We start from the raw sequence: 23,846 nt of genomic DNA, 5'->3' as shown, positions 1-23,846 counted from the left end.
GATATTTACTGTGATAGTCACTTTAGCTGGTTCTGTGGGATTTAATGCAGGAAGGTTATTAAGAGGGAAAGTTCCCCAGCCTTCTCTGTTAACTGGTGAGAGCTTGAATACTGTGTTCTCAAGCACCAAAAAGTGGTGTTTAGTAACAAAACAGGAAGATCAAAAGTAAAAGAATGAGCAATGATGGGAGATAAACAGCAGAGAGCCAAATTGCAAAGTAAGATGCTCTTTTTAAAGTGTGCATTGTAGTTCCTGCTTCCATTTTGCATTAGTTGAAGGCAACTGTATCACTTAAGTTTGTTTAAAAAGATTTTGTGGGGATAATGTCTTCATATCATTGTTCAGACTATACAATGTTCAGTGAAGGTCGTGCTTCTGAAAAAACGATGCCAGGTCTTGCTTGCCAGCCTTGTCATCTTCATATTCCAGCAGCAGAATGGAAATGTCTTGGGTGCATTTCCTTGCCCTTTGGTGAGAAGTGTTAGAACAGCTTTGCTTGGCTTCAGCTTTTTTCCCCCAGCAGTGTGTTCCTCGGGATGAACTGAGGCAGGTTGCAGACCTGAGACCTCTGAGGGACCCGCTGTGGTGTCTGCTGGGTGTTCTCTGCCTCCCCAGCTCTGCTGGACTGAAATGTGCCCTGTACTTGATGCCAGGAAGTCAGAAGCAATGCAAGGTCTTCGAGTGTTGGACAAAGAAGGTCTCTGCTTGCTGTCCAAAAAAAAATGTTTTTCATTCTGAAAGTCTGTTTATAATCTCAGGAGAAAGAAAATTGGGTTTTAGAATTAATTTTTGACCATACAAAAACAGTAGCATCACAGGGAATGTTGTCCCACATCTCTAGAGTCAGTGTGTCTGGATTCTGGCACGTCTGCTTGATATCACTGGATGTCCTCTATAAAAACAAATCAAGAAGCCAGTTGTGATTCTTGGGCTCAAACCTGTTGATCTTTTCATTAAAAACAAAAGCAAACAAAAAAGTTTTTAAAAGTTTTAAAAAGTTTAAAAAAAAAAAAAAAAAAGGTTTGGGAGGTGAGCTTTCTGGGTGGACAGTTTTCTACTGAATATTTATCAGTGTCACTTGTGCTGTACCATGTCATAAGCATGCTAATAGAAAGGAATGGAGGCATGCTCATCCATAGAGGTCTCACTGTGTCTGCTGTACCCCATTCTCCTCAAGTCCATCATAGCTTCCTGGTAGGACACAGCTCTTCATTAAGGCACTTGCACAGTCCTTTCTTCTTCTGAATTCGTTAATCCCAAATTGTAGGGTTTTGGAGTCAGATTTATGATTTGTAAAGAACCTCATAGAAGTCTTACCTTTGATCACAATTATTCCACGTGCTACAGTTTTCTTTAACTTTTGTACATCTAAGATGAGGGGGAAAGTGCGTTGTTTAATACTACAGAAACCAATGGGAAAGTACCAATTTAAACTTGCCACTCTCTCTTGTAAACCCTGAGAAAGTAAGAGAATTATGTTAATTACTCTTGATTTTAACAGGAAAATGTTTTGGCTGGATAATGTTGAAGTTACAGTACTTGAAAAGTTGCTTCTGTTTGCTGGCCTTAGATTTCCTTTCAGACAAGAAACATAAAGACCTGGATTTTAGAGTAGACAATGTTCTGCACATCTCAGGTGTTTTAGGGTATTGTAATGAAGAATGATGCTTTATCCCTTCTAACTTTATTTACTTTTCATACTCAGTGACAGAGCACTGGGATGTCATCATTAACGTTCTTTCTCACAGCAATACTTCAGTGGAGAGACATTTTCTTTTGAAGTAGCTTAGTTGCTGCTTACACTAGACATAAAGTACTCTAAAAAGGTACTGATAAATCTTGTGGTTTTTTATGCTGCATTTCTACAATGCTTGAATGACTGGAGCTGAAACTTTTATATAGTAGATTTTACATCTTTGAAATTCCAGTGTTAAAGCAGATGTGGCTATTGTTATTATCCAGTGAAATCAGAGTATACAGTTTAGTCCTATTTTGGCTTGAAAGCTGTGAAGACTTCTGAGCAGGAAGTGTCCAGAGTTATTTTATTCTCCGTGCTTGGTGCATTCCGTTTTTGAGAGACATAATGCCAAATTAATGTGCAGACGTCTCAAATGGAAACTTCAGTATGAGTTTAGTCATATGTTTTTCCAAATATAAGATTGTGTCCTGGATGCTTAGCTTAAATCATGATGTTTTAAAATAACAATAGTGTGTAAGAATATACACAACAATGGTGAGAAATGGCTTTCTTCAGTCTTCTTCTTTTCTCTCTCTTGTATTTTAAAGTAACCTGTGTTCTCTTGCTTCATTTTGCCAGAGAGGGATGTGGGACATCCTCTCAACTGAGGTACTCATTTAACTCTTACCAACTTCTGAGGGAATCAATTTTTTAGTCACAATTGTGATGTTTAAGGGACATTAATTTCATTTTTTTTCATTACTGTACATCTAAATGGCTAATTGCTGTTACTAGAAGAAAGCAGCCCACCAGAGTAAAAGGGAAGAAGAAAGACATAGGGTGCAGACTGCTGAAATTTTATTTTCTGGTTTCAGTGCTGGGGCCACTTATCTACTGGTCCGTGCCTGGAGAATATTGTCTCTGTTTCCCTTCCCAGAGATTACATCAGCTCATTCACAGAGCCGGAGAAATGCCATCTCTGGTCCTGCTGGTACCAGGAGGGAGGCTTCGCCTAGGCGAGGGAGGTGCAGCTCTGGCAGGGCCTCTGTGTCAGGGCCTGCTGTGAGCACTCGCTGGTGCTGGCTTCCTTCTGGTCACCTGTGCTTCCCTCTCGCGGGGTTTCCACGGCAATTGTTTTCTGCTCCTCTTTGATGTGCCTCCTTGAAACTCATAAGGCTTAATCAGACGTTGCTCCTCGCTGTCATTCTTTGAATTTCTCGCTAAACAACTGCGTGGTGGTTTTGTTGTTTTCCATCCACGAGGCCATGTGGGGTAGCTGCTCTGTCATGTCAGGTTGTGGGTGTAGTGAGGATGGTAAGGTTAACAACTTCGTGTGGCTGCAGGCCTCCTCTCTGGCATGCCCTTGACAGGTGTGCTCTTTTCTTTACCTGGAGTCCCTTTAAATAATTAAAAAATTGTTTCTTCTGGGAAGAAGAAGAATGGTTTGATTTCTGTAAGTGTAGGACAGATCATGAAATTAATACGTGACAGTCTTTTTCCTTAATTTTAGTGGTGTTTCTGTGGTGGCAATGAGAGCCTATAGTCTCCAAGTGTAAAGGGAAAGAAGCGTAATTTTACCAGATTATTTCAGGACTGCTGAAGTATAAAACAAGTATTCTACTCAGTTTAGATTTTGGATCATCCTTGAATCAGCACCAGAACATTGGCAGGGCAAACTTACCTGTCTTTCATTGTTGAAAAGGAAGGAAACTTTTCTGATAGAATAAACACATTTTCAGGCTTGCTCCCTGTAGTGCAGCCCACAAGCACTATTACAAAAGAAGCAATGGTGTTGGTTTTTCCTGTTTGTATCCTGGCAGAAGCTGTGATCCACGTTGCGCAGAACGTAGCTGCTGTAGAGCTTCTCCTTCAACCTCTTGTGGTGCTTGTTGCTATCTCAATAGATTTTTGAGTTGGAAAAAAAGTTTTTTTTTGTTTTGTTTTGTTTTTTACTATTGCCACGAATGATGTCATCTTATCCTTTTCTGTTTTTCTCATGCATATAATGAATTCTGACCACAAATCTTAAAATGTAGATGTCTCTGAAGTAAGAATTGCAGCAGTTTGGTGCACTTTTGGAAAGTTTACACATGTGCCACTGGGACTTGCTGAGATTTTGTGCTTAATAATTTAAATGCTATTTTTTTCTGAAGATTTTATAGAATTTAAGCTAGAGGCCCCTGGGGTCATCTGATCTGACCCACATATGAATCATAAGCCCACAACTTGCATCCAGCTATTCTTAAATCAAGCCTAAATATATATGCAAGACTAGAGCCTGAAGACGTTTGACTGAAGTAATCTTTTAGGAAGGGAAAGCATTGAAATATGTTGAGTTCATATTCCTTGGGTGTGGAGCTGCAGTGCCTAATTATCCTTCTTTTCTTTTTTTCAAATTCATAATTAAAATCTTTCTGCTTTCATTTTCCATTGCTTTTGTTCTGTTGTGCACTAGATTAGAGAGAACTTTTAGTGCTTTTTCTTCTCCCCCTGTGAAGACGTGTGAACTACAGACAATTCCTAGCTATCCTTTTTGATCAGTTAAACGTTTTGAACTCTGCAAGATTCTTATTTTAAGGCATTTTCTGCAGTCCTCCAGACATTCTTGTAGCTCTGTTCTTTACTCATCTGAACTTTTTCCTTATCCTTTTAAAATCTGCAAACTGAAGCTGTATTCAGTATTTTTTGTCCCAGTAATGCTTTTTAAGATCTTGTGTAGAGATTAGAAATCTTGCCTGGGCTTTAGTCCAAGTCTGAAATTGAACTGTTTTACAGCTCGCTTCTTTTTATGGCCATATTTGAATGCAGCTACCGTGGCTTTAGGAATAAAGATTCTCAGAAAGTCCAGGGAGAATCTCATTGTGGTCTTCTGGTGGGTGTCTTGAACTTCAGGGCAGTTACATATCAAACTGAGTCACAGGCAAAATCTACCTTTTGCTCTTGAAGAGAAAGTGAATTTATTTTGATGTGATAAATCAGAATGCCTGTTATGACAGCTGTTATTTTGGCATGCTACTGAGTGAGGAAGAGAATGCAATCTTAAGCTTAATTGCATGTATTTGTAGCTCTGGTCTTGCCCAAGTAGTCTGAAATTGTATAAATTGTTTTTCAGCATGTGATATCTTAGCTGAAGCATACCCAAGACTGACTTTGCTTTGGCTAAGCAAACTGAAGTGTGATATCTTAAAAATGACATTTTAAATATATGACTGTGGTGGTTTTACCCTGCTATACAGCTGAACTCTACCACAACCACTCTCTCACTCCCCCTCCTCAAAGGGAAAGGGGGAGAAAATATAATGAAATGGGCTCAAGGGTTGAGATCACTCCCCCAGTTATGATCACAGGCAAAACAGACTCAGCATTAGGGAGATTAATGTAGTTTATTACTTATTACTAACAGACCAGAGCAGTGAGAAACTAAAAGCAAACTAACAATACCTTGCCTCCATCCATCCTTATCTACCTCCTCCCCCCGAGTGTCACAGGTGAATGGGGAAGGGGGACCATGGTCAGTCCCTGACGCTTTGTCCCCGCTGCTCCCTCATGCCCCAGCATGGGGTCCCTCCCACGGGATGCCGTCCTTCCCAAACTGAGTCCTTCCCAAACTGAGCCTGCGGGGGCTGCCCACTGGCAGCAGCTCTTCAAGCACTGCTCCCACACGGCTCTGTACCACGGGGTCCATCCCCCAGGAGCAAACTGCTCCAGCATGGGTCCCCCATGGGTGGGCGGCAGCCCCCTCCCCAGACCCCCTGCTCCTGCGTGGGCTTCTCTCCACGGGCTGCAGCCCTGGCCGCAGGGGAACTGCTGCTGCGTGCCTGGAGCACCTCCTGCCCTCCTGCTGCACTCACCCTGAGGCCTGTGGGGCTGGTTCTCACTCCTTTGTCTCCCAGCTGCTGTTATGCAGCAAGGGTGTTTTTGCTTTTGATTTTTTTCCCCTTCCTTCAATCTGCTCTCCCAGAGGCCCAAACAGCAGCACTCATGGATCAGCTCTGGCCAGTGATGGGTACCTTTTGGAGCTGTCTGGAGCAGGCTCTGATCTGATTTGGGGCAGCAGCTGGGCTTTGCTCACAGAGGCCACCTCTGCAGGCCCGCTGCTACTAAAACCTTGTCATGTAAACCCAAGACAATGGCATATATAATAGAGATACATCTTTCTCTCTATATATATCTTTATAGATATATATGTGTCTGTATAAATACCTGTCTTTATTACAGATACAGATTTATGCATGTGTATGCATACATTTATAAATAGACACACACCTTTGGTTTGTAATCCTGAGAAGTCAAATAAAACTTGAAACTTTCATGGGACATCACACTGTTTAGGTATTTCCAATATGGGAGCTATATTTTAGTCCTTTGGAACTGGAGAAAAAAAAATCCAAACTGATTTTTGAACTATGAAGAGATCTAGGAAAATATTTCCTATCCATGTAACATTTCTTGGTGTGATTTTAAGATCTCAATTATTGTTAGGTGGCTGCAGGCTTGACTAACTCCAGTACAGAGGGATAAGAGGTAGGTTTTGTTTTGCTCTAGAATCATAAATTCTTGGGAATCTCGAATATGAGATCTGAACTGCAAATGATACTGTCATGTATCATGGGTTTATGTTCTGGAAGAAAGTAGAGCCTAGCTAATTTTACTCTCAGTGGTGGTCAGGAGGGGTTGATTTATTTGTGGCTTTTCCATCTTGCATTTATTTTAACTGGAACAAAAGATATCAAAATCAGAGGTGCCCACTGTGGACAAAAGCATGGTACTGGATTGTGTAGTTCTTGGGTATGTTCCAGCATGCAATTAACTTGTTACTGTATCTTAAGTGACTTCACTATTAAAAACATGCCATTAAGGAGAAAAATGCATTTTTACTCTTTTTTTTTTTTTCCTTCCCAGATTTAAGTAGCTTTACTGAAGCAACTTATGGAAATAGGTATTATCATTGGCAAAGGCTTTATAAGTGTTTCGCTAGTTTAATACCTAATATCTACACTTAAATATTTTAAAAGAATAAATACTAATAATTTATTGTTATTTGTATTTATTATTTATGATAATTATTGTAATCTTAAATTCTTTCAAGATACTGGGTTGCTCTCTAAATCGTTGTGTCAATTGTTACTTGCTCCATCATTTTTAAAATAAATGAAATCCTTGCAGAAACTCTAAAACCAAAGAATCTGTAATTAAGAAGAATGTCCATTAAGCATGAACAAGTATTTCCTGGAAATAAAATTTATAGCGAAGGATTTGGGATTTGGAGAGACAGTGACTTTTTTTTTTTTTTTTTCTTAAAAGCATTTTGGAATGCAGGGTAACTGCTAGAAAAAATATCCACTTCAAATCCTTCCTTTGTAAGGCTACGATGAGTCACAGAGCAGACTGCTAGTAATGGATCAAATTTTTGTACAGATTTTGATGATTGAAATTCTGGCTCTCACTTGCCTCTCTAAGAGTTGAATATTGCTTGTGTGAGTTTAAATTTCTCTCTGTCGTCAGCTATTCCATTACAAAATGGGTAAAGCATTCATATTGTGGCTGTTTTTCATGAATGCTTTTCAAATGCTAGAAAGAATTACTAAGATCACTAAAGCAATATGACTCTGGGATGGAGGTAACTTTTGGATGGATAACGCCCATTGGTGACATGTTAGTAACCTCACATGCTGATAGCATTTGATCCCTTATGGCACTGTTTATAATGACAGATGTGTAAGAATTTGTTGCCAGATTCAAAGAGGCATTTCTTTTCAAGCTGTACAGTAAATTAAGACATCTAAGGTCAACTAGCAACTGAAGTCTTCCTTGTGTGTTGTGAAACTGTATCTGCTTTAGTCTCTCCATATGGTGGCAGTGATGGCCTGGAGAAGTATGGTCCTGCTGGTGGCCTGTGCAGTGCTCAGATTTGCCTCACGCTTCTCCTGGGAGGAACAGGGAGTGGTGGAGTTGCAGGCACACACCACACAACCAGGGCTTTTCAAGCCCCCAGGAGCTGTGCTGTTCCTCAAAGGGAGCAGGGAGACAGCCTCTATTAGTAGCACTTACCTTCTTCTGGCCACCTTGCACTGGGTGACCAAGCCTGATAGGCTTTGCCTCTCCCTTAGACATGTTATCTCCTCTAATTTTTGTGAGTGCACTTGGAGGAAAAACAGACAGATGTGTTTGGCTGCTGTTTTGGGGGAGGGCATGAAAGAAGGATCTTGGACAGAAGAAGACACATAATCTGAAGGGTTCAGGACGGATGGTCTGGGGCAGGTGGAGTGGGATGGAGCCGTGGTGCTGCCTGGAAGGAGGGAGCTGCCTCTCCCAGGCTGGTTCCAAATCCTTGCTCTGGCCTCTGCAGCTGCTGAGGTGGTATCTTGCTGGCCTTCTTTCAGCTTCTGCCAGAATAACAGTTTATGCTTTTTTAGAAAGATTTTAAGTCCTCCATTGTTTCACTGCTTCTGCATAATAGTCTTTTATAACACAGGAATCTCAAATAGTTGCAACTTGACTGCAAGATGTGGCAATTGGTTTTCTTTATTTTCAGCCCTGCAAGCAGACTGTAAACCTGTACCAGGCTGTTATTACTCCCCAAGCAGACAATTTTCTAGGCATGAAGGAGAGGAATGCTCGCCTCTTTGGGGGCAGTGTTTTGACAGTTGAGTTCAGTTGTATTTTTAACAGTCCTGTTTTGTTGACTGAATTTGCCTTGCTGTACTTTAAAAGGTTTTATGGAAAAACTGTCTGTAACCGTTTATAAAAAAAAATGCACTTTTTACTGGTAATGTATTGTGCTGTTTGATGAAAGATTAACAGGATGATAAAAAGCAATGTATTTTGCTGTTTTAAAATACTGATTATTCTTTACTTAATGATTTGCATTCTGATGCAAATGGAAATTTAGCTTAATGGAAAAACTATCCTGAAATTAAAGACAATCTTCACCAGCGCTATCTGTCATGCTGGGTAATTTTTCTTCTTCATCTCCATGTAGCCCCATGGTGAAGGGTCTGGAGGGGAAGGCATATGAGGAGGGCTGAGGGCCCTGGGTTTGTTCATCCCCAAGCAGAGCAGGCTGAGGGGAGGCCTCATGGCGGCCTGAAGCTCCCTCACAAGAGGAACAGAGGGGCAGGCGCTGAGCTCTGCTCTCTGGGGACAGCGACAGGAGCTGAGGGGACGGCATGGAGCTGGGACAGGGGAGGGTCAGGATGGGGGTTAGGGAAAGGGTCTGCACCCAGAGGGTGGTCAGGCACTGGGACAGGCTCCCCAGGGAAGTGGTCATGGCGCTGAGCTGCTGGAGTTCAAGGAGCATTTGGACAAAGCTCTCAGACATAGGGTCTAGTTTTGGGGTGGTCCTTCGGGGACCCAGGAGTAGGACTTGGTGATCCTTGTGGGTCCCTCCCAACTCGGGATATGACTCTATGATCACGATCACATGGGCTGCAGAATACAGGGAGATGGAAAGGAAACCAGGAGAGCATGAAATCTGTACTTGATTCTCAGTTTTTGTGAGTTTTCAGAGATGGAGGGGAGACAGAAATGTAGAAGGCCTGGGTGAATCACCAGAGATAAACTTATCAATGCCCATAGGTAGTTTTGCATAAATGGCCTGTATCAAATGCAAGAGAAAGTATATCTAGAGATCAAGGGAATATAAAAGAACTAAGGTTGAAGCAGTTACACTGGGAGAACAAGAAAAAAGATAAAAAGCTGTGTGCTGTTTTTTAGCACCATGCTTTCAAGTGGATGCAAGCATTCAAGGGTTTGAAGAATTGGTAGCAGAGTGGAATTTTGGAACAAGTAAATTCAAGGGATTTAAATCCTACTAGGGAAAATAACATTTCCCAAAGTTCATATATGCTGTGATAGATTGAAATCTTCAACCTGTTTTGAGGACTTTTTTTTAGAAGTTACAGCAAGAAGTATGTTCACCCGTGAAGTGTCAGAAAAGTTCTAAGCTTTAGTAATCTTGACCATTTAAAACAGTCTGGGCTAGACTTAACTCGTTTACATTTAGCTAGCTTCAATACCTACTAATGTAATCACATCTAATCATGGAAACCCATCTATCTACAGAGGGCTGCATATTTGTTTTATAATGCTTCATGCTTCTGTAATTACATACAACAAGCTGTATTCCTGCACTTAGCAGTGGCTTCGGGGTATGGAAGAAGAAACTAATGGAAAATGGATAATTCCCAACTTCTTGTATACAGGCTTTTCAAGCTGCTTTATCTGTTTTCGTCCAAAAGCAAAGCAGCCCTTAGAACCCAAGTCTAATCCCAAAGCTGTGTTAATGCAAAGCATTTGCATGCCAACAAGAGCTACTTGTGTGAAGGGTATTAAAAAAAAAAAAAAAGAAAGAAAAAAGAAAAAACAACAAAAAAAGTGGACCTCAAGATTCATTTTATTTTACAGTAATGTAAAATTGGTCTTCTTAATAAGAATAAGAAAATCTGTGCATACTGCTGGATTATCAAAAATTTAACGTGCTATTTTTAAAATTTGTTTCTTTCCAGATTTGAACATGGAATTCAACCCATCAGATCATCCACGGGCCAGTACGATATTTCTCAGTAAATCTCAAACAGATGGTAGGTTACTGAATTTATTACAGTATTCACTACTGCAGTTATCTATGAAGTCTTTGTTAGAATGCATGTGATAGCTACTTAATGTATAATTTCCCTCCCCCAAAAAGAGGCTTTTATAGGCATCAGATTAGAGTTGAAAGAAACCAAACCTTTAGTTAATTATTTTGTCATACTCAGCAGTAAAAGATACAGGTTTGAGTCCTCTCATCTTGAAATTATAAGATCCGAGTAGTCATTGTATCAAAACTACAAGTATAGGTAAGGCTTAATATGTTTTTAAAAAGTATCTGTGCAACTGTTTTTTGTTGTTGTTGTTGTTTTTTTAAAATTTGTTTTGTTTTCTTCTAACACGCTGAACAACAGGCCAAGCTTCTTGGAAATGAGATTTAGAAGTATTTTCCTGAAAAATGACAGTTTACATTAGCTTAGAAGACAGTCCAGAGTTTCCTCTGATATAGCTGATACTGTAAATGAGTTCAATACTAAATTTTAATAACAAAATAACTGTCTTCCCACCCAAATGTTCTGTCTTCTTCTTTCATTATGGATTTGATGTAATCATATATTTGTCTGGAGTATTTTTTTTATTATTTTTTATTCATAGACAAAATAATCTCTCTGGAATTATGTCTGTTAAGCAGACCTCTTGATAGACTTAGTAGAACAGAAGCAATTTACTCTGGCTTTTTCATTCCCTGTTGGACATGTATGACATGTTGTTTTAGAAGTAGATGAGAATAATTGATGCAAAACACATTATTTTCTACCAAGACTTTCAAAGCAATTTCTACATTGTAATTCTGAACTGTATGAATTCTTTGTCCTTCTTTCTGTTGCCTATAAATGCCATTTTTGATTTACATAGTAAATTGCAGTGTCAAGAATATCACTTTAAAAAGAAAATGTAGTTTTCACATACTGGATATTTCTGGCTAATTTTTGAGCTTGACTAGTACAAAGAGGATACATTTAGGCCCTGATTGAAGAGTTGATTATATGAGTACCTCTTTTGCCCTTCAGATTGTCCTGAACTCAGCGTAGTCCTGTCAATGCCTTATTATGTAGTTTTGGATGTGATTTACCATCTTGGTCTGCTTTGGTAGTCTGTGAAATGAGTATGATAATATTTCCGTAGTATACTGTGTTGTCAAGATCGATGTCTATTTTATAGTGTTTTGAGATTGTATAATCCCATATGGATGCTGCATGTTTCTCATTGCAGTTTGTTGGAAAAGAAAAATGAAAAAACAATTCCAGGTCCACCAACTTAAATTTTGACCACACCTAGTGATTATTCTTACTTGTAGTAATAGTGGTTAATTTATTGCAAGATGGAGTTAGCTGTAAGAATTTTTTAATATGATAGTTTACACCCATGCTAGGGTTGGTCTATGAAACCTTGTTCTAGCTTAAGTAATACAAAAACTTATATGGTTTTGAGTGAGAACAATGAATTTATTGAAAAAATATAGAAACTTTTTCAACAAGGGTATAAGATCTGTTCAACTATCCCTGATTTAGGTGGTAAAAATGCAAAGGGTTGTACAAAATAAATAAAAAAAAAAAAATCTGCAAACAGTTATCTACTGATGTATTGCCAAAAATCATGCCATTCAGGTGGGACAACTCATTGTCATAAGCATTTTGGCATTTTGCTTGGCTGTATTCTGGTACTGTTATGGAAATAAGTGAGCTGATAGGCAACATCCCTGAACGATATGGTAACTCCTAACACCCCTGAGTGTGACAGCCTGCTGTAAGACCTAGGAGATCTCCAAGGTGCCTGAAGTTAGTGTGGAAGGGGAGAGCTGAACTGGCAATACTGTAAGGACCTAACCTGGACATGTAACTACTTCTCTCCATTACATATATAGTGTTGGGCTGTCCTGACTGTTAACAGTAAATGAAAATATATTTATAGACAAGAACTGCAGATGTTTAAAATACATATCGGAGAGCGGAGGAATACCAGGACTCTGGGTTTCATCCAGGATCCAGCTGTGGCTTTTGAGTGTCCATTACATATTTGTATAGTGGGAAAGAGCCAGTCCATAACTACAGGCAAGAGCAATGTGGCAGCGTTGTCTTCAGGCAACTCCACGTTTGGCTTTCTGAAACCCACATTTGGCTTTCTTCTGGTAAGCTTGTGGTACTGCCCTGGTACAGGAGCTGCACTTTGAGCTGCTTGTGAGCAACACGTGAGTGAAGAGCAACAAGTCCACTACCCCAAATACAGTGGAACAGGACATGGCATCTCTGGATGTTATATGGTCTGAATTTCCTGCTGTTCTGTTAGGTGCCAGGCTAAGCACCTGGACCTGTCCTGGCCCTCACAGTCAGTACGCTGCCTACACCCTTAATTACCTGAGAGTCCAGTGACTCTGGAGAGGAGTTGAAGACACAATAAATATTAATTTGATATCTAACTAAAGTAGCTTTTAAAATGCTTCCAGCTCTTTGTAGGAGTTTACTAGGTGCTAAATCTTACATGAGTGATTCTCCCTGATTAGGGAGATAGTAGAGAATCACCTTTTATTTCTTTAACAACTTTGAGTACTTTATGCAAGTTCTTGTTTGTTTGGTGAATTTGGCCTGTAAACAAGATGAGCTAGATGACTTAAAAGCCATGCACTGTTCAGTGCATGATTGTGGTTAAACCAGGGTTTCCAAACCCCAGCATTCCAATAATGTCACTTCCTTTCCTTTTAATAGCAAGAGGACAGTGTTTCCTCTTTCAGGGTACTGGTCTTTCCTGTAAGTGGGTTACGGTTGTCCTGTTTTCCTAACTTATGTTGGGCCTTACACATTTGAATTTATTGGCTAAATTTTGCAATATCAGTGTAACAATTGGCTTTAGACAAATAACATTTTGAAATTATATTTATACAGTGGATAGGAGTGAACTAGGCTGCATTTTATTTTTATTGTTAAGCAGGATGAGTCTGCTGTTTCTTAGACAAGACAAAATAAAATGATCTGCAAACAAAATGTGAGACATCTTCATTGATGTTATCCTTGAGGATTTTGTCTTCTGTGCTGGTGTGGGTAGCATTGAGGTTGTCTATAGAAATTGCACAAACGAGACATCTACTACATCTCAGTGAAAAATGCATACATGCATCCTCACGCATACATATATATATGTGTGTGTGTGTTTCCTCACTCCCTTTTATTTCAGGGTGTGTTTTCCTGCGATAGCAAAAGTTCAATAATAACAAAAGGAAGTGCCCGCAGAAAGGAGAAATGAAGAAAAATAAGAAAATTTGGCAGTATCTCAGTCTCCACTTGAATAATTTCGTTCCAACTTTCAAGTTTTAAAATATAAGAAAGAAAATACTTTTTTTTTTTCTTTTCATGAAATTGTTTAAACTGTGACTCTAAATCTGTTCAGCATCATTTCATCCAAAACCCATCATTGAAAGTTAAAAGCCTGGAGTTGTAGTTAGGAGTTTATGCTGTGAAATGATGGTTAATTATAAAGCTACAGTCTGTGGTCTGCTGAACACCACGCAAGCAGTAGAAAGCATCTCTAAACTTACCGAAGCCAAGTAACAAAGAATTGCCTTTCCACAACAACAGTTGTGGAAGCCTGGCAGAAGTGTCTTCCTGCTTTTTTTGCAGTAGCTGTCTGTCCTTTTTCTAATAGGAGATTTATGATCACAAAAGAGAGCAGTTGTGACAAAATGGGTTTCTGCTCTGCCCTATTTCCCATCAGCATATGTTCTGGAAAGAGTTGAGCCCCACGCTGTGGCAGAATGGTCCAGAAGCACGAAAGCACAGCTGCCTTCTTGTAGTCCCTCACTGAACAATCAAGGCTAACTGAATTTCTGTTATGTGGGAAGAATAAGGGAAAGGAGGTCATGGTGGTGGTTGGAAGAATGTGCAGCACAAGCAGTGCTTGAACAGTGAGAAGTGAGGGGTCTGTATAAATACAGTGATACATTCTTCTGGAGACAGGAGATAGCAATGGCAATGAGCTGCAAGTGATGTTCTTGCTTTGGTAAATAGATAATCGTACTTTTATTGAATAATATAATGGGTACAAGGAAAAATACAGAAGATAAAGATGAAGGTAGGGAAAAAAGGTGATTAAAAATTGGGATTTGGAGTTGATATGCAGGCTGTGTTTATAGAATTTTGTCCATAATAATTCTGTGTATGGTAAAATTGTGGTTGTTGTCTGTTAACTGTGAAATTTTGAACACAGTTAAGTATTTAATAGCTGTTAATTTTCACCTGTGTACTCTGTTAGGTGTACATGCAGTTTATCAGAGATGTTTACTGCCTGTATATTGCAATATGCAATACTAGACAAATACTTGCTCTGTTCTAGAAGTGAGTACCTGTCATCATTTTGTTGTTTCCCTGGAGGTTACTTATGTCCCTTGCTGGTTATAAATGCAGTATATGGAACTTAAGTGTAGTGCAGTGTTTTAGCAGGATTTCAAGCAGTTTAACTATTCGCTAGACAATCTGAATTTTTGTGCTCCTCCTGTTTAATTCTGTTTCTTATACAATGTCCGTAATTGTGGATCTGAGCATGTACTAAGTGACATGGCTAACATCTTGTCATGTGTGATTCTCCTTTCTGCTCCCTGGGAGGAAAATTATGTAAGGATTTTTTAAAGTTTTTCCTTATTTTCTTTTCATTTTATGTCTGCATTAAACACAATTATTTCACAGTATCCACACATACAACCTTGTTTATGTGAGATTGCTTGCTTCTAAAAAATCACGAATAATGGCTTCTCATCCAACAGGGAATGGACAGGCTAGCCTGTCGTTGCGACATTGCTCTTATTTTGCTAAGTGCATTGGGTTGCGTAGCTTTCAACTCATAGTGCACCCAAGTGCATTTAATCATCTACAGCATGAAACCATTATTACTTTAATCCTGCAGTTTGATTTATGTATTAGTTGCCTCCAGACTTGTATCCTAAATGCTGTGGTATTTTCACTGGAACGGAGCTCTATGGGCTCTCTATGGGGTGAGTTAATTGGGAAAGTGCTTAAAAAAAATTAAATAGAGTATATTTAATCAGCTGTGATAAGTATTTGCCTGACAATTAAGACTCTGTACATCTGTCTCCCTTGTTGCTGCTGTTTACTTTGTGAATATTTTGGCTAATAACTGTGGCTTTGACTTGCAACCCTTGCTTGTGGTGACTAGTTCTTACCCACCAATGTAATACGCTTACATTGTTATATCGACATGAGTAATAGCTTCAGGCTTGCACCTTACCATTATAGAAGCCAGTGGTGTAACACATATGGTTTCAAGGCTCTTCAGTGGGAGTTAGTGCACAGTAAGCTACAATGAGAATTTGCTGACTTCATGGTGCAGCTCTTTAGGTGCTTTCATACCTGCAAGGCAGAGCAGGCCACTTTGCAGCAAGGTGCCTCGCACAAAGGCATGGGTGATGCCCACGCAGATCTCTGGTGAAGGGTGGTGAAGGATCTGTTGCTAACTCGGACTGTAGCTTACTGCATATTAACTTCCCCACGCGGACCAGCGCCTAGTGAAGTACCCAAAAGGATGAGAATTTTAATCCCTCACCACACTAGCGAGCGTAAATGCCTTTAAACATAGATACATGTTTTTCTCTATTTGATGTATGTGTACTTGGTTAGTGCAAAAGCAATGACAATGTTACACATAGATAGCCTCCTGTTTTTATTATGAATGGTATATAAGAAGCTTAATCAGGAAAAATAGTCATGTAATATTTCTATCATATTTTGTGTTTTTTGCAGTGAGAGAAAAACGCAAGAGTCTCTATATAAACCACGTAAGTGAAAATGCCTCGCTATGCAGCTTTCTCCTTGTTGTCTATATTATACAGTAAATAAGAGTTTTCACACGTTATTTTCATATTGGTGAGAGAGCGCTGATGCTTCAAATGTCTGTTCTGCATCAGGATCCAGAAGGATAGGTCTCGCCTACTGAGCTAGCTGAATGGGTCTGTTGGTTTGAGGACAGTGTCATTCTTGCAGCCAGTGTCCGTAGGTTAACTGCTACCTGGGATGAAGAGCAGCAAACATCAGCATGGTTTTGAAAATTACTATCAAAAAAAAAATACCAAACTTTAAATTGTATTTGTATGTATGTTTGCTGTTGGCAGAAAGTCTGTAGCATTTCATATTTACACAGAAGTCTTGAAATGCCTGACCAGAGTTGATGCAATGTAAATGTGTATTTGTCATGTGGTGCGTGCTGAGTACGAGGATGGGGTTTTGATACACTTCTGTGCCCTGGGCATTTTTCAATTCAGTTCTCTTCTGTTAGAACTGAATTCCCAGGGACGCTCAGAGCAAGTCTCCTGTAGCCTGCTTTGGGTGCAGGATCAGGTTCTTTGCCACTGCTTGTACTACTGAAGCACTTGGAACCAGTGTGGGTCCCCGAAAGTTAAGCCTTGTTCTGGACTCATGCCCCGGTAAAATTGGGGAGGGAGAGAGCTAATTGTTTCTCAGATGGTGTTTGCCTTTAGGGTGAAATGGGGAAGAGTTCTCAAACTTCTCTCAATCTGGAAATGTAGTCCATTTCATGAATCATTTTTAAGCTGGTAAAGCTGCTGAAAGCAGCAGATTTGGTTTATAGCCTCTACTCTCCCTCCCTTTGTGCTGGTGTTAATGTCTGTGCAGCTATGACTAAACTGGATTAGGGCCTGTGTGCAGGTAGATTCAGCACAGCTAAAAGCGAAAATGGATTTTGTTCCTAAATGTGATTTACTTCAGTGCTTGCACCTGCACAAAGGGAGGGTGGCACAGAGGCAGGATTGAGCAGCTGAGTAGGGTGAAAAAGCAGAACTGGTTTCTGACACTTCAAAAGCAGGCTGAGATGTTCAGTTTCCCAAAAGTTAAGATTTTGAGAAAGTCATGAAATACTGTGAGGTTTATTCAATTGGTAGGGCTGGCTGCAGCAGGTCAGCAGATGTTCTCTGTGCTTCCCAGCCTCTATTCCTCTGTAAAACATTCTGATTGTTTGCAGTGCCTGTGAGGGTAGTTTGCATTGCCATTGTATTGTTATAAAATTGTGAAGTTAATATGCTGGGTCGCTGTAAAATTGATAATGTGAGCTCCGTAACTTCCAACAGGCTTTTTAGCTTCAAACTTGGAGAGTTCAAAGCAAAAACAGGAATACACAGGCACTGCAAATCAAGGTATTGACAGAGTTTCTGTGTCAGGCCACCTTGCCACATGGGTAAAATTCTCACGTGTCCCAGAATCTTTTCATGCCACGTCAAAGATGTGTTCTGCATCAGGCAGACTGGGAATGGATTCCTATGGCAGATGGAACAGAAACGGCTGTTACAAATTCTCCTGTAAGCACACTACTGGAAACCCTGGTACAAAACATTTTTAGGCAACACTGGACTTGTTGCAGAAAGGAGAAGGATGACCTGAGGAGTTGTGCTGTTGGGGGCTAGATGTAGCAGCTTGTACAGCTGATACCCTAAGCAATACACCCTTTCCGATTTTTCTTTTTTCAAGTATCATTTAGAGTATTAGCTAAGGTTGCAGAGATGTAAACTTTCCTCAGTCTGGTTTACGACTAAAATCTGATTTCTTTGTACTTTCAAAGTACCTCTTCTGAATTACAAATCTCAAAAAAGAAAAAAAATTAAAACCAAAAACCTTATGAAGCTGAAGTCCTTACTATAGTTTGATGTATGTCCTTACAAGTTAGTTAAGTTTTTAGCCAATGTTCAAAGATAATCTCAGTATTTTCAACTGTGGCCTATGACATAGAAGCTAATGAGATGGTTTGAGATAGGGTTGACTTGAGCACACCTGTGAGTGTTCATTCAGCACCTCCTAAGAACTGGGTCTGCTAAAGTTGACGCAGAAGCTGGCGATCATTTTTGAAGTGGTTGTTGTGGCCTGCTCTGCATGAGGTCTTAGCAGAAGTGGTTTGTAGACTGCAGGGAGCTGTCATAATTTCCCTAGACTGCCTTGTTTGAAGAAATGCGAGGAAAATAGATTTAACAGTTGTATGTGATAAATCTTGGGTAGTATTTACATGATAAGTGAATTTACAGTATACAATATATATATTGGTTGATCATTTCTTTTTCACCATTTTTCATTGTTCTGTTAAGTGCATTTCTAACAGGAGCTATTGCTACTCATCTGTTTCCTTGTTGGTGCTCAGTCCCCACATCTGCTCTGAAGGAATCAAGCCAGAGAACATAAACTTTGGAGTGTTGTTTTCTCTTTCTTTTACAAGAACTCCTCACCATCATGCAGCACTCTTCACTTTTGTGTTTTTCCATAACGTCATCTTTTTTTTTTTTCTTTTGTAAGTCTGCATATACTTAGTCTCCTTTTGTATCAAATAATCAGGAATGCTTTTATAATACTTTCATTTTAATCTTTTTGTGGAATGCTACTTATTTTGCAGGAAGAGTTGAACATCTCCCAGCTAATCAATGTGGTTAGCAAGAGAAGTATGAAGAAATGTTGTCCTTTTCCTTTTTTTTTAATTGCTTGTCTAGGCCCATGTATTAACAGATGAGAACAATAACTTACATAAATACCGTTTTAGTTTGTTACCCAGGAAAAATGAGAAATAAATTGAAGTTGACTCTCTGATCATATGTAACAATTTGTGGCAGTTTCTGGAATAATTTTCTGGAAGTTTAAAGGAATGACTATCAAATAGTTTATTTTGCTCTTATTTTCCTGTCACGGTTTTCATTTAGAAATGCACTTTCTCAGCATGATCTCAGGCCATTGTTCTTTTCCTTTCTTGCTTGCTTTTGTCTGTAGAATATTTTCATTGGCTGGATGGTTTCCTTTTATCCCCAAATCCAAACAGGGGGGCTCCTGCTTTGGTTTATTGTGCTTTGTCAGGGGCTGGCACTTGCCAAGCTTCAGACTCACCTTGTCAGTAGGTGTGAGGGAAGAAGCCAGCGGCTGTTCTTTTTTGGGTGGGGAAGGCAAGGGGGAAGGAGTGAAAGCAGGGATGACAGGGTGCCATGGAGAAGCCGTCAGCTCTCAGTCTTCCCACAGAACCCAGGGAGATGACAGCCTTAGGGTGGTGTTGAAACCTTTGCACGGCTAGAGTGCTCATCTTCGTAGGGGGCTGGAAGCCTGTGGCTAAGCGAGGGAGCCACCTACCTACAGGGTATCTGCTGTGCTCGCTTTCTTCCAGCCTATTTTAATTCCTGAGCAGTTGCAGCCGATTGCTGTCCTTCCTCACTGAGCTGGCAGTTGGTTTTTGTTATGCCTTTAATGCTTCTTCAGTGTGCGCTTGTCTGTTCTTTTAATCTGCTTAGTCAAGCTGCTGAGGGGGATAAAGATGCAGACTGAGATAGAGACATTTCCTTCTTCAGTGACGAGAGATTGCATCAGTGCCTCTGCCTGTACAGGGAGAGCCAACAGGAAGATATGTTTTATGTTTTCAAGGGGAGGGTGGAGAAGGAGTGGATTCTTATTATTACCTGCAGTAGCTAGTTTTTTGTTCTGGCTGGATTTTTTTTCTTATTATCATTTTTTTTTTTCCTCCAGGAGAAAGGAGCAGGGCAGGCGAAGGGAAAGTTTTTCCTTGTCAAGTTTCTGCTACAAATTTTCCCCTTCAGACAAGATGAAAATCCTTTTTTCCCAAAGAATTTTCTTCTTCTTGACTATAGAGGCTTTTAAAGCTTATTCCATGTTTGTGAACAGTAATAGCCAGTAAAAATAAGGGATATTTTTGCTGTTTCTGGGAAAAGGGAAATAATATTTCTCGTGAGCACTATTTTTTTTTTGCATTCTGAACTCTTCTTCAGCCTTGTAGCAAGAGCTTCCTTTCAGCACATTTTGTTGAGGGATCTAGAAGTGGCTTCCACTATCTGCAGACCTGGGAACTGGGCAGTCAGATTTCCAGCAGACGAATACTGTTTTATCAAGAAGAGAAATAAACATCTGTATATAGACCAAAATTTTTTTTCAGCATCGTGGGGAAAAGTTCCTGGGCATCATGAATGCCAGAAACCCAGTCCCTATAAGCGATGCTCTCGTGGTTCACCTCAGGAGAGGCTTCTTCCCACTGGCAGCCCTGCTGATGGGGACTTGCAGAGAACGGAGGGGCCCTTTTGTGTGTGTTGTGTGGCACAAGCAACTTCTGTGAGTGTTTTAGCATGCCTGAAGTGATGTATGGTATTTGCTCCCGTGTAACCCCCAACTTTTCTTGTCAAAGTGGATAAAGAGGCTGTTCTGCTTCCCTATTGTGAAACTGCTGGGCATATGACTGGTAATCAAATACTTTCAGCTAGTGATTATGAGAGTAAATACGGTACATGCTGAAGTGGGAACATGGCATGAAAAGTACTTGAATCCATGAAAAAAAGCAAAGCAAAATATAAAATATGAGATGTTTTTGTGAGGTGGACTGCCTCAGGCTGCCTATTGTAAGAGTTTATAATTGCTGTCCAAATTCCTTGAGATATTTTAATTAACATTCCTTACTCAAAGAGAAGAACAAGATAAACTGGAAGATAGATTAGAGGCTTCTCAGGTACTCTTGCAGCTCTCCTAGAGATTGCTTAATCTGGTCTTTGCTCCTCTCCACTGCAAGATCACAAAAAATACAGGTCTAGAGGAGCCTTTATAGTCCACCTGGCCCATCTGACAGGTTCCCTATACCAATGCCATTCCTAACAAATGCTGTTTAAGATGCTTTTTCAGGCTTCCTATTAGAATCAACAGGTTCTCTTTGATGCCTTAGCTGAACTTATTCTTTGAAATGCTTTTCCTAATATTTTTTATCCTCTTTCTTCTTTTCCTGTCCTCTGAGGTGAAGACTTCTTAACCACTCCTGTCAGCCTCAATGCAATGTTATATGAAGTGACAAACTTTTGTAGGGGTAGAAGCAAAGATAACTTTTAAGGTGCAATGAAAGTAGATGGGAGAATTCTTTTGCAAGATTACTGTGTAATAGTTACTGCACTGGGAGCCTAGTAAAGTCTTCCTGGTCAAATTGCACAACACTGGCAGTTATATGCTATGTAAATATAAGCCTCCAAGCTGCTTTTAGTGTTCCAAAAAAAATTTAATCTCTTCAGGTTTGGAAAGCAAGATGCTTTATCAGTGGTTTAGTGGGGTCTGTGTTTGCTGCAGAAGGGTTTGCCAATGGTTGATGAGCCCTCTTGGGGCTTTGTGGTACCCTAACACAGTTTTCTGTAGTTGACATGAGGAAGGACAAGCTTTGAGAGCTCAAGAAACCTGCAAGTACAGATCTAGTCTAAGGCACCAATTCTGAACGTTATCAAAACATTGGTGAGACTAATCAACTGAGAACAAGGCTGAATCATGTCACAGATGGATAAGATACAACAGGTATTACTTCAGAGTGGTTAAACTGGTCTTTTTTTTATTGTTGTAAACGTTGACAGAGAAGCGTAAGCATACGATGGTGTGGTTTCCTGTAGCTTTTGTTCAGGTGAATATACCCCCCTGTAGCCACTAGATATAGATAATTGTGCTGTAGTGCAAAGTTACGCAAGATGAAAATAAATGCAGGATTTTGCAGAGCAGTGCAGAGCATTGTCTTGCAGGGCTTGCCTGATTTTTGGAAAGCACTTTGTTGACCTGTAAGATCATGTTGCTTCTGTGAATAATCTTGTCAGTACTAAATCATGTCCTGAAGCAATAAAAGATCCCAAGTTAGGAGCCTCCCTTTTCCAAGTTAGAAGCAGCCCTGCTTACTGCTGTAATTTGGCTTCGCGTGCACGTTCACATGCCAGTTTTGCCTAGTAGCATTTTGGCCAGTCTCTGTTGCATTGAAGCTAATGGACATAACTCCACAGATGGGTGCAAGCCAGCTTCATTTTTTCCACGGGTGAGATACTGCTTAAAAAATTCCTTCTACAATCATGCAGTAACTTACACCTGGTGTGATGGACGAAGAGACAGCACCATTATTATTTAAGGCAGAAGCCGCAAATTATCTTTTGATGGACAAGTGGAAAAGAGCACTGAAAGAGACAAACTCCTCTGCCAGACTGGAAGCTGACTGGCTCAAGGCCAGCTCTGGTATAAAAGCTGGATGGCTTCATTAGGCGAGTGCTGTGCCCCAGTGAGCAAACCCTGCTGAGCGGCAGGGCAGAGCGCCACACGAGGGCTGCTAAAGCGCATCCAGCACCGAGCTGGCCTCTCTCAGTTCTGGTCAACTCTGTGTGTGGGTTTTGCTCAGTGGGCACCTCTCTGTTACGTATTTCTGCCCAAGGACACCCTGAAATGTCTGTTACCAAAACAAGTGGTAACACTTGTAAGCCCTGTCCCTGCAAATTCAAGTTTAATCTCTGAATGATTTGAAAATGAAGCCTGCGAGACAGTCATCCTTCTGTGTATAGGCAACCTGAATTAGTTAGGAATGTCTTGTGATTTCTGTCATAGCAGGAACATAGAGACAGTTCAGCAGAGCTTGTATGGTTTTGACTTATGGTTTAGTGGGGGACTCGTTAGTGTTAGGTCAGAGGTTGGACTCAGTGATCTTGGAGGTCTCTTCCAACCTAGATGACTCTGTGACTTAATTTCTCTGGCTTTTTGCTAAGAAAAGTCAAAAATCAGGCAAACTAAGCCATTGCATTACTGAAAAGATGCATTTCATGTAAGAGTCAAGTAAAGCGTATTATTCAAACAAAACAAAATTAAAAAAATATATTTGGAAAGTCGGAAAGTTCTAGGATGAAGCTGGGAAAAGAAATAAAGCAGTGATGTTTCCTTAGTACTAGCTGTGCACGAGGGCCAAACTGCTGTTTTTAAGAGCTGGAAACAGCTGCTGCTAAAGGAAGTACATCGGATCTTGATCTCCTAGAGCTTGTTCTGTAACATGTGTAAAAACATAGCAAGTTAAACAGCGTTTTTTTCCATTATATATCCTTTTCTGTAAAGAAAGAAACTTCACAATATAAAAGCTATTATGTTATCATCATAACCCATATTGTCAGCATTCCTTAATGATCTTTGGTTGAAATGAGAGAAACAACAACTGCTTCTGGAGTAAAGACCTAGAAAAATCTCACTTCCAAAAGAGATCACAGAATGATAGAAAATTGGTCCCGAATTCATCTCAAGAGATTGTTCAGTCTGATTTCTTGCCTCAGAGCTGAATCCCACAGCTAAGCTACTGCTGCCATGTTTGCTTTACCTCTTCTTTACAACTCTCAGTGATGGAGATTCTGCAACTGCTCAAGTCACTCAAGCCAGAATTTAGCTGTACCTGCCATTCAAAACGGACTTTTTTTAAAATTTATTTTCTTGCCATTATGTCCTCTTACCCTTTTGTGTCCAATCTGAATTTTCCCTAGTTGAATATAAGCCTGCTCTTTCTTATGCCTTTATCAATGGAAGTGGAGAACAATGTTCTCTTCTTTGAAAATCACTTCAATATGACATAGAGGTCATTGTTGTTTTGTTCTTAGAATAAACCATTCTGTTTTCCAGTCTCTTCTTCTAAATCAAGTTTTTCAAACCTCCGATTAATCTCGCTGTTCTCTCCTGTTGATTCATCTTTCATCATCAAAGAAATTAGTCTTTCTTGAAATACAGTGGTCAAAACTGGACGTGGTATTCCATCTGAGCCAAGTGAAAGGGTGCTCCAT

The 23,846-nt window shown here is 40.0% G+C and overlaps 1 protein-coding gene across 3 annotated transcripts in view; it reads left to right on the top strand.

Annotated features, from left to right (window-relative positions):
• The window catches only part of CCNY (cyclin Y), a 123,523-nt gene that overhangs the window by 63,852 nt on the left and 35,825 nt on the right, over positions 1-23,846 (top strand). Inside the window, exons 2-3 of one of the 3 annotated variants that reach the window (XM_084507945.1) lie at positions 10,186-10,260; positions 16,015-16,049. In XM_084507945.1, coding sequence (XP_084364071.1) covers positions 10,186-10,260; positions 16,015-16,049 — 110 coding nt within the window. Of the gene's footprint in view, positions 1-10,185; positions 10,261-14,457; positions 14,872-16,014; positions 16,050-23,846 lie in introns of those variants that run through there. The other 2 variants (XM_084507946.1, XM_084507947.1) reach the window with 2 other exon arrangements.

The sequence above is a fragment of the Aythya ferina genome, assembly GCF_964211825.1.
Source record: "Aythya ferina genome assembly, chromosome: 2".
Taxonomy (NCBI): domain Eukaryota; kingdom Metazoa; phylum Chordata; class Aves; order Anseriformes; family Anatidae; genus Aythya; species Aythya ferina.
Note: the sequence above shows the minus strand (reverse complement) of the source record. Positions and strands in the feature narration are given on the sequence as shown.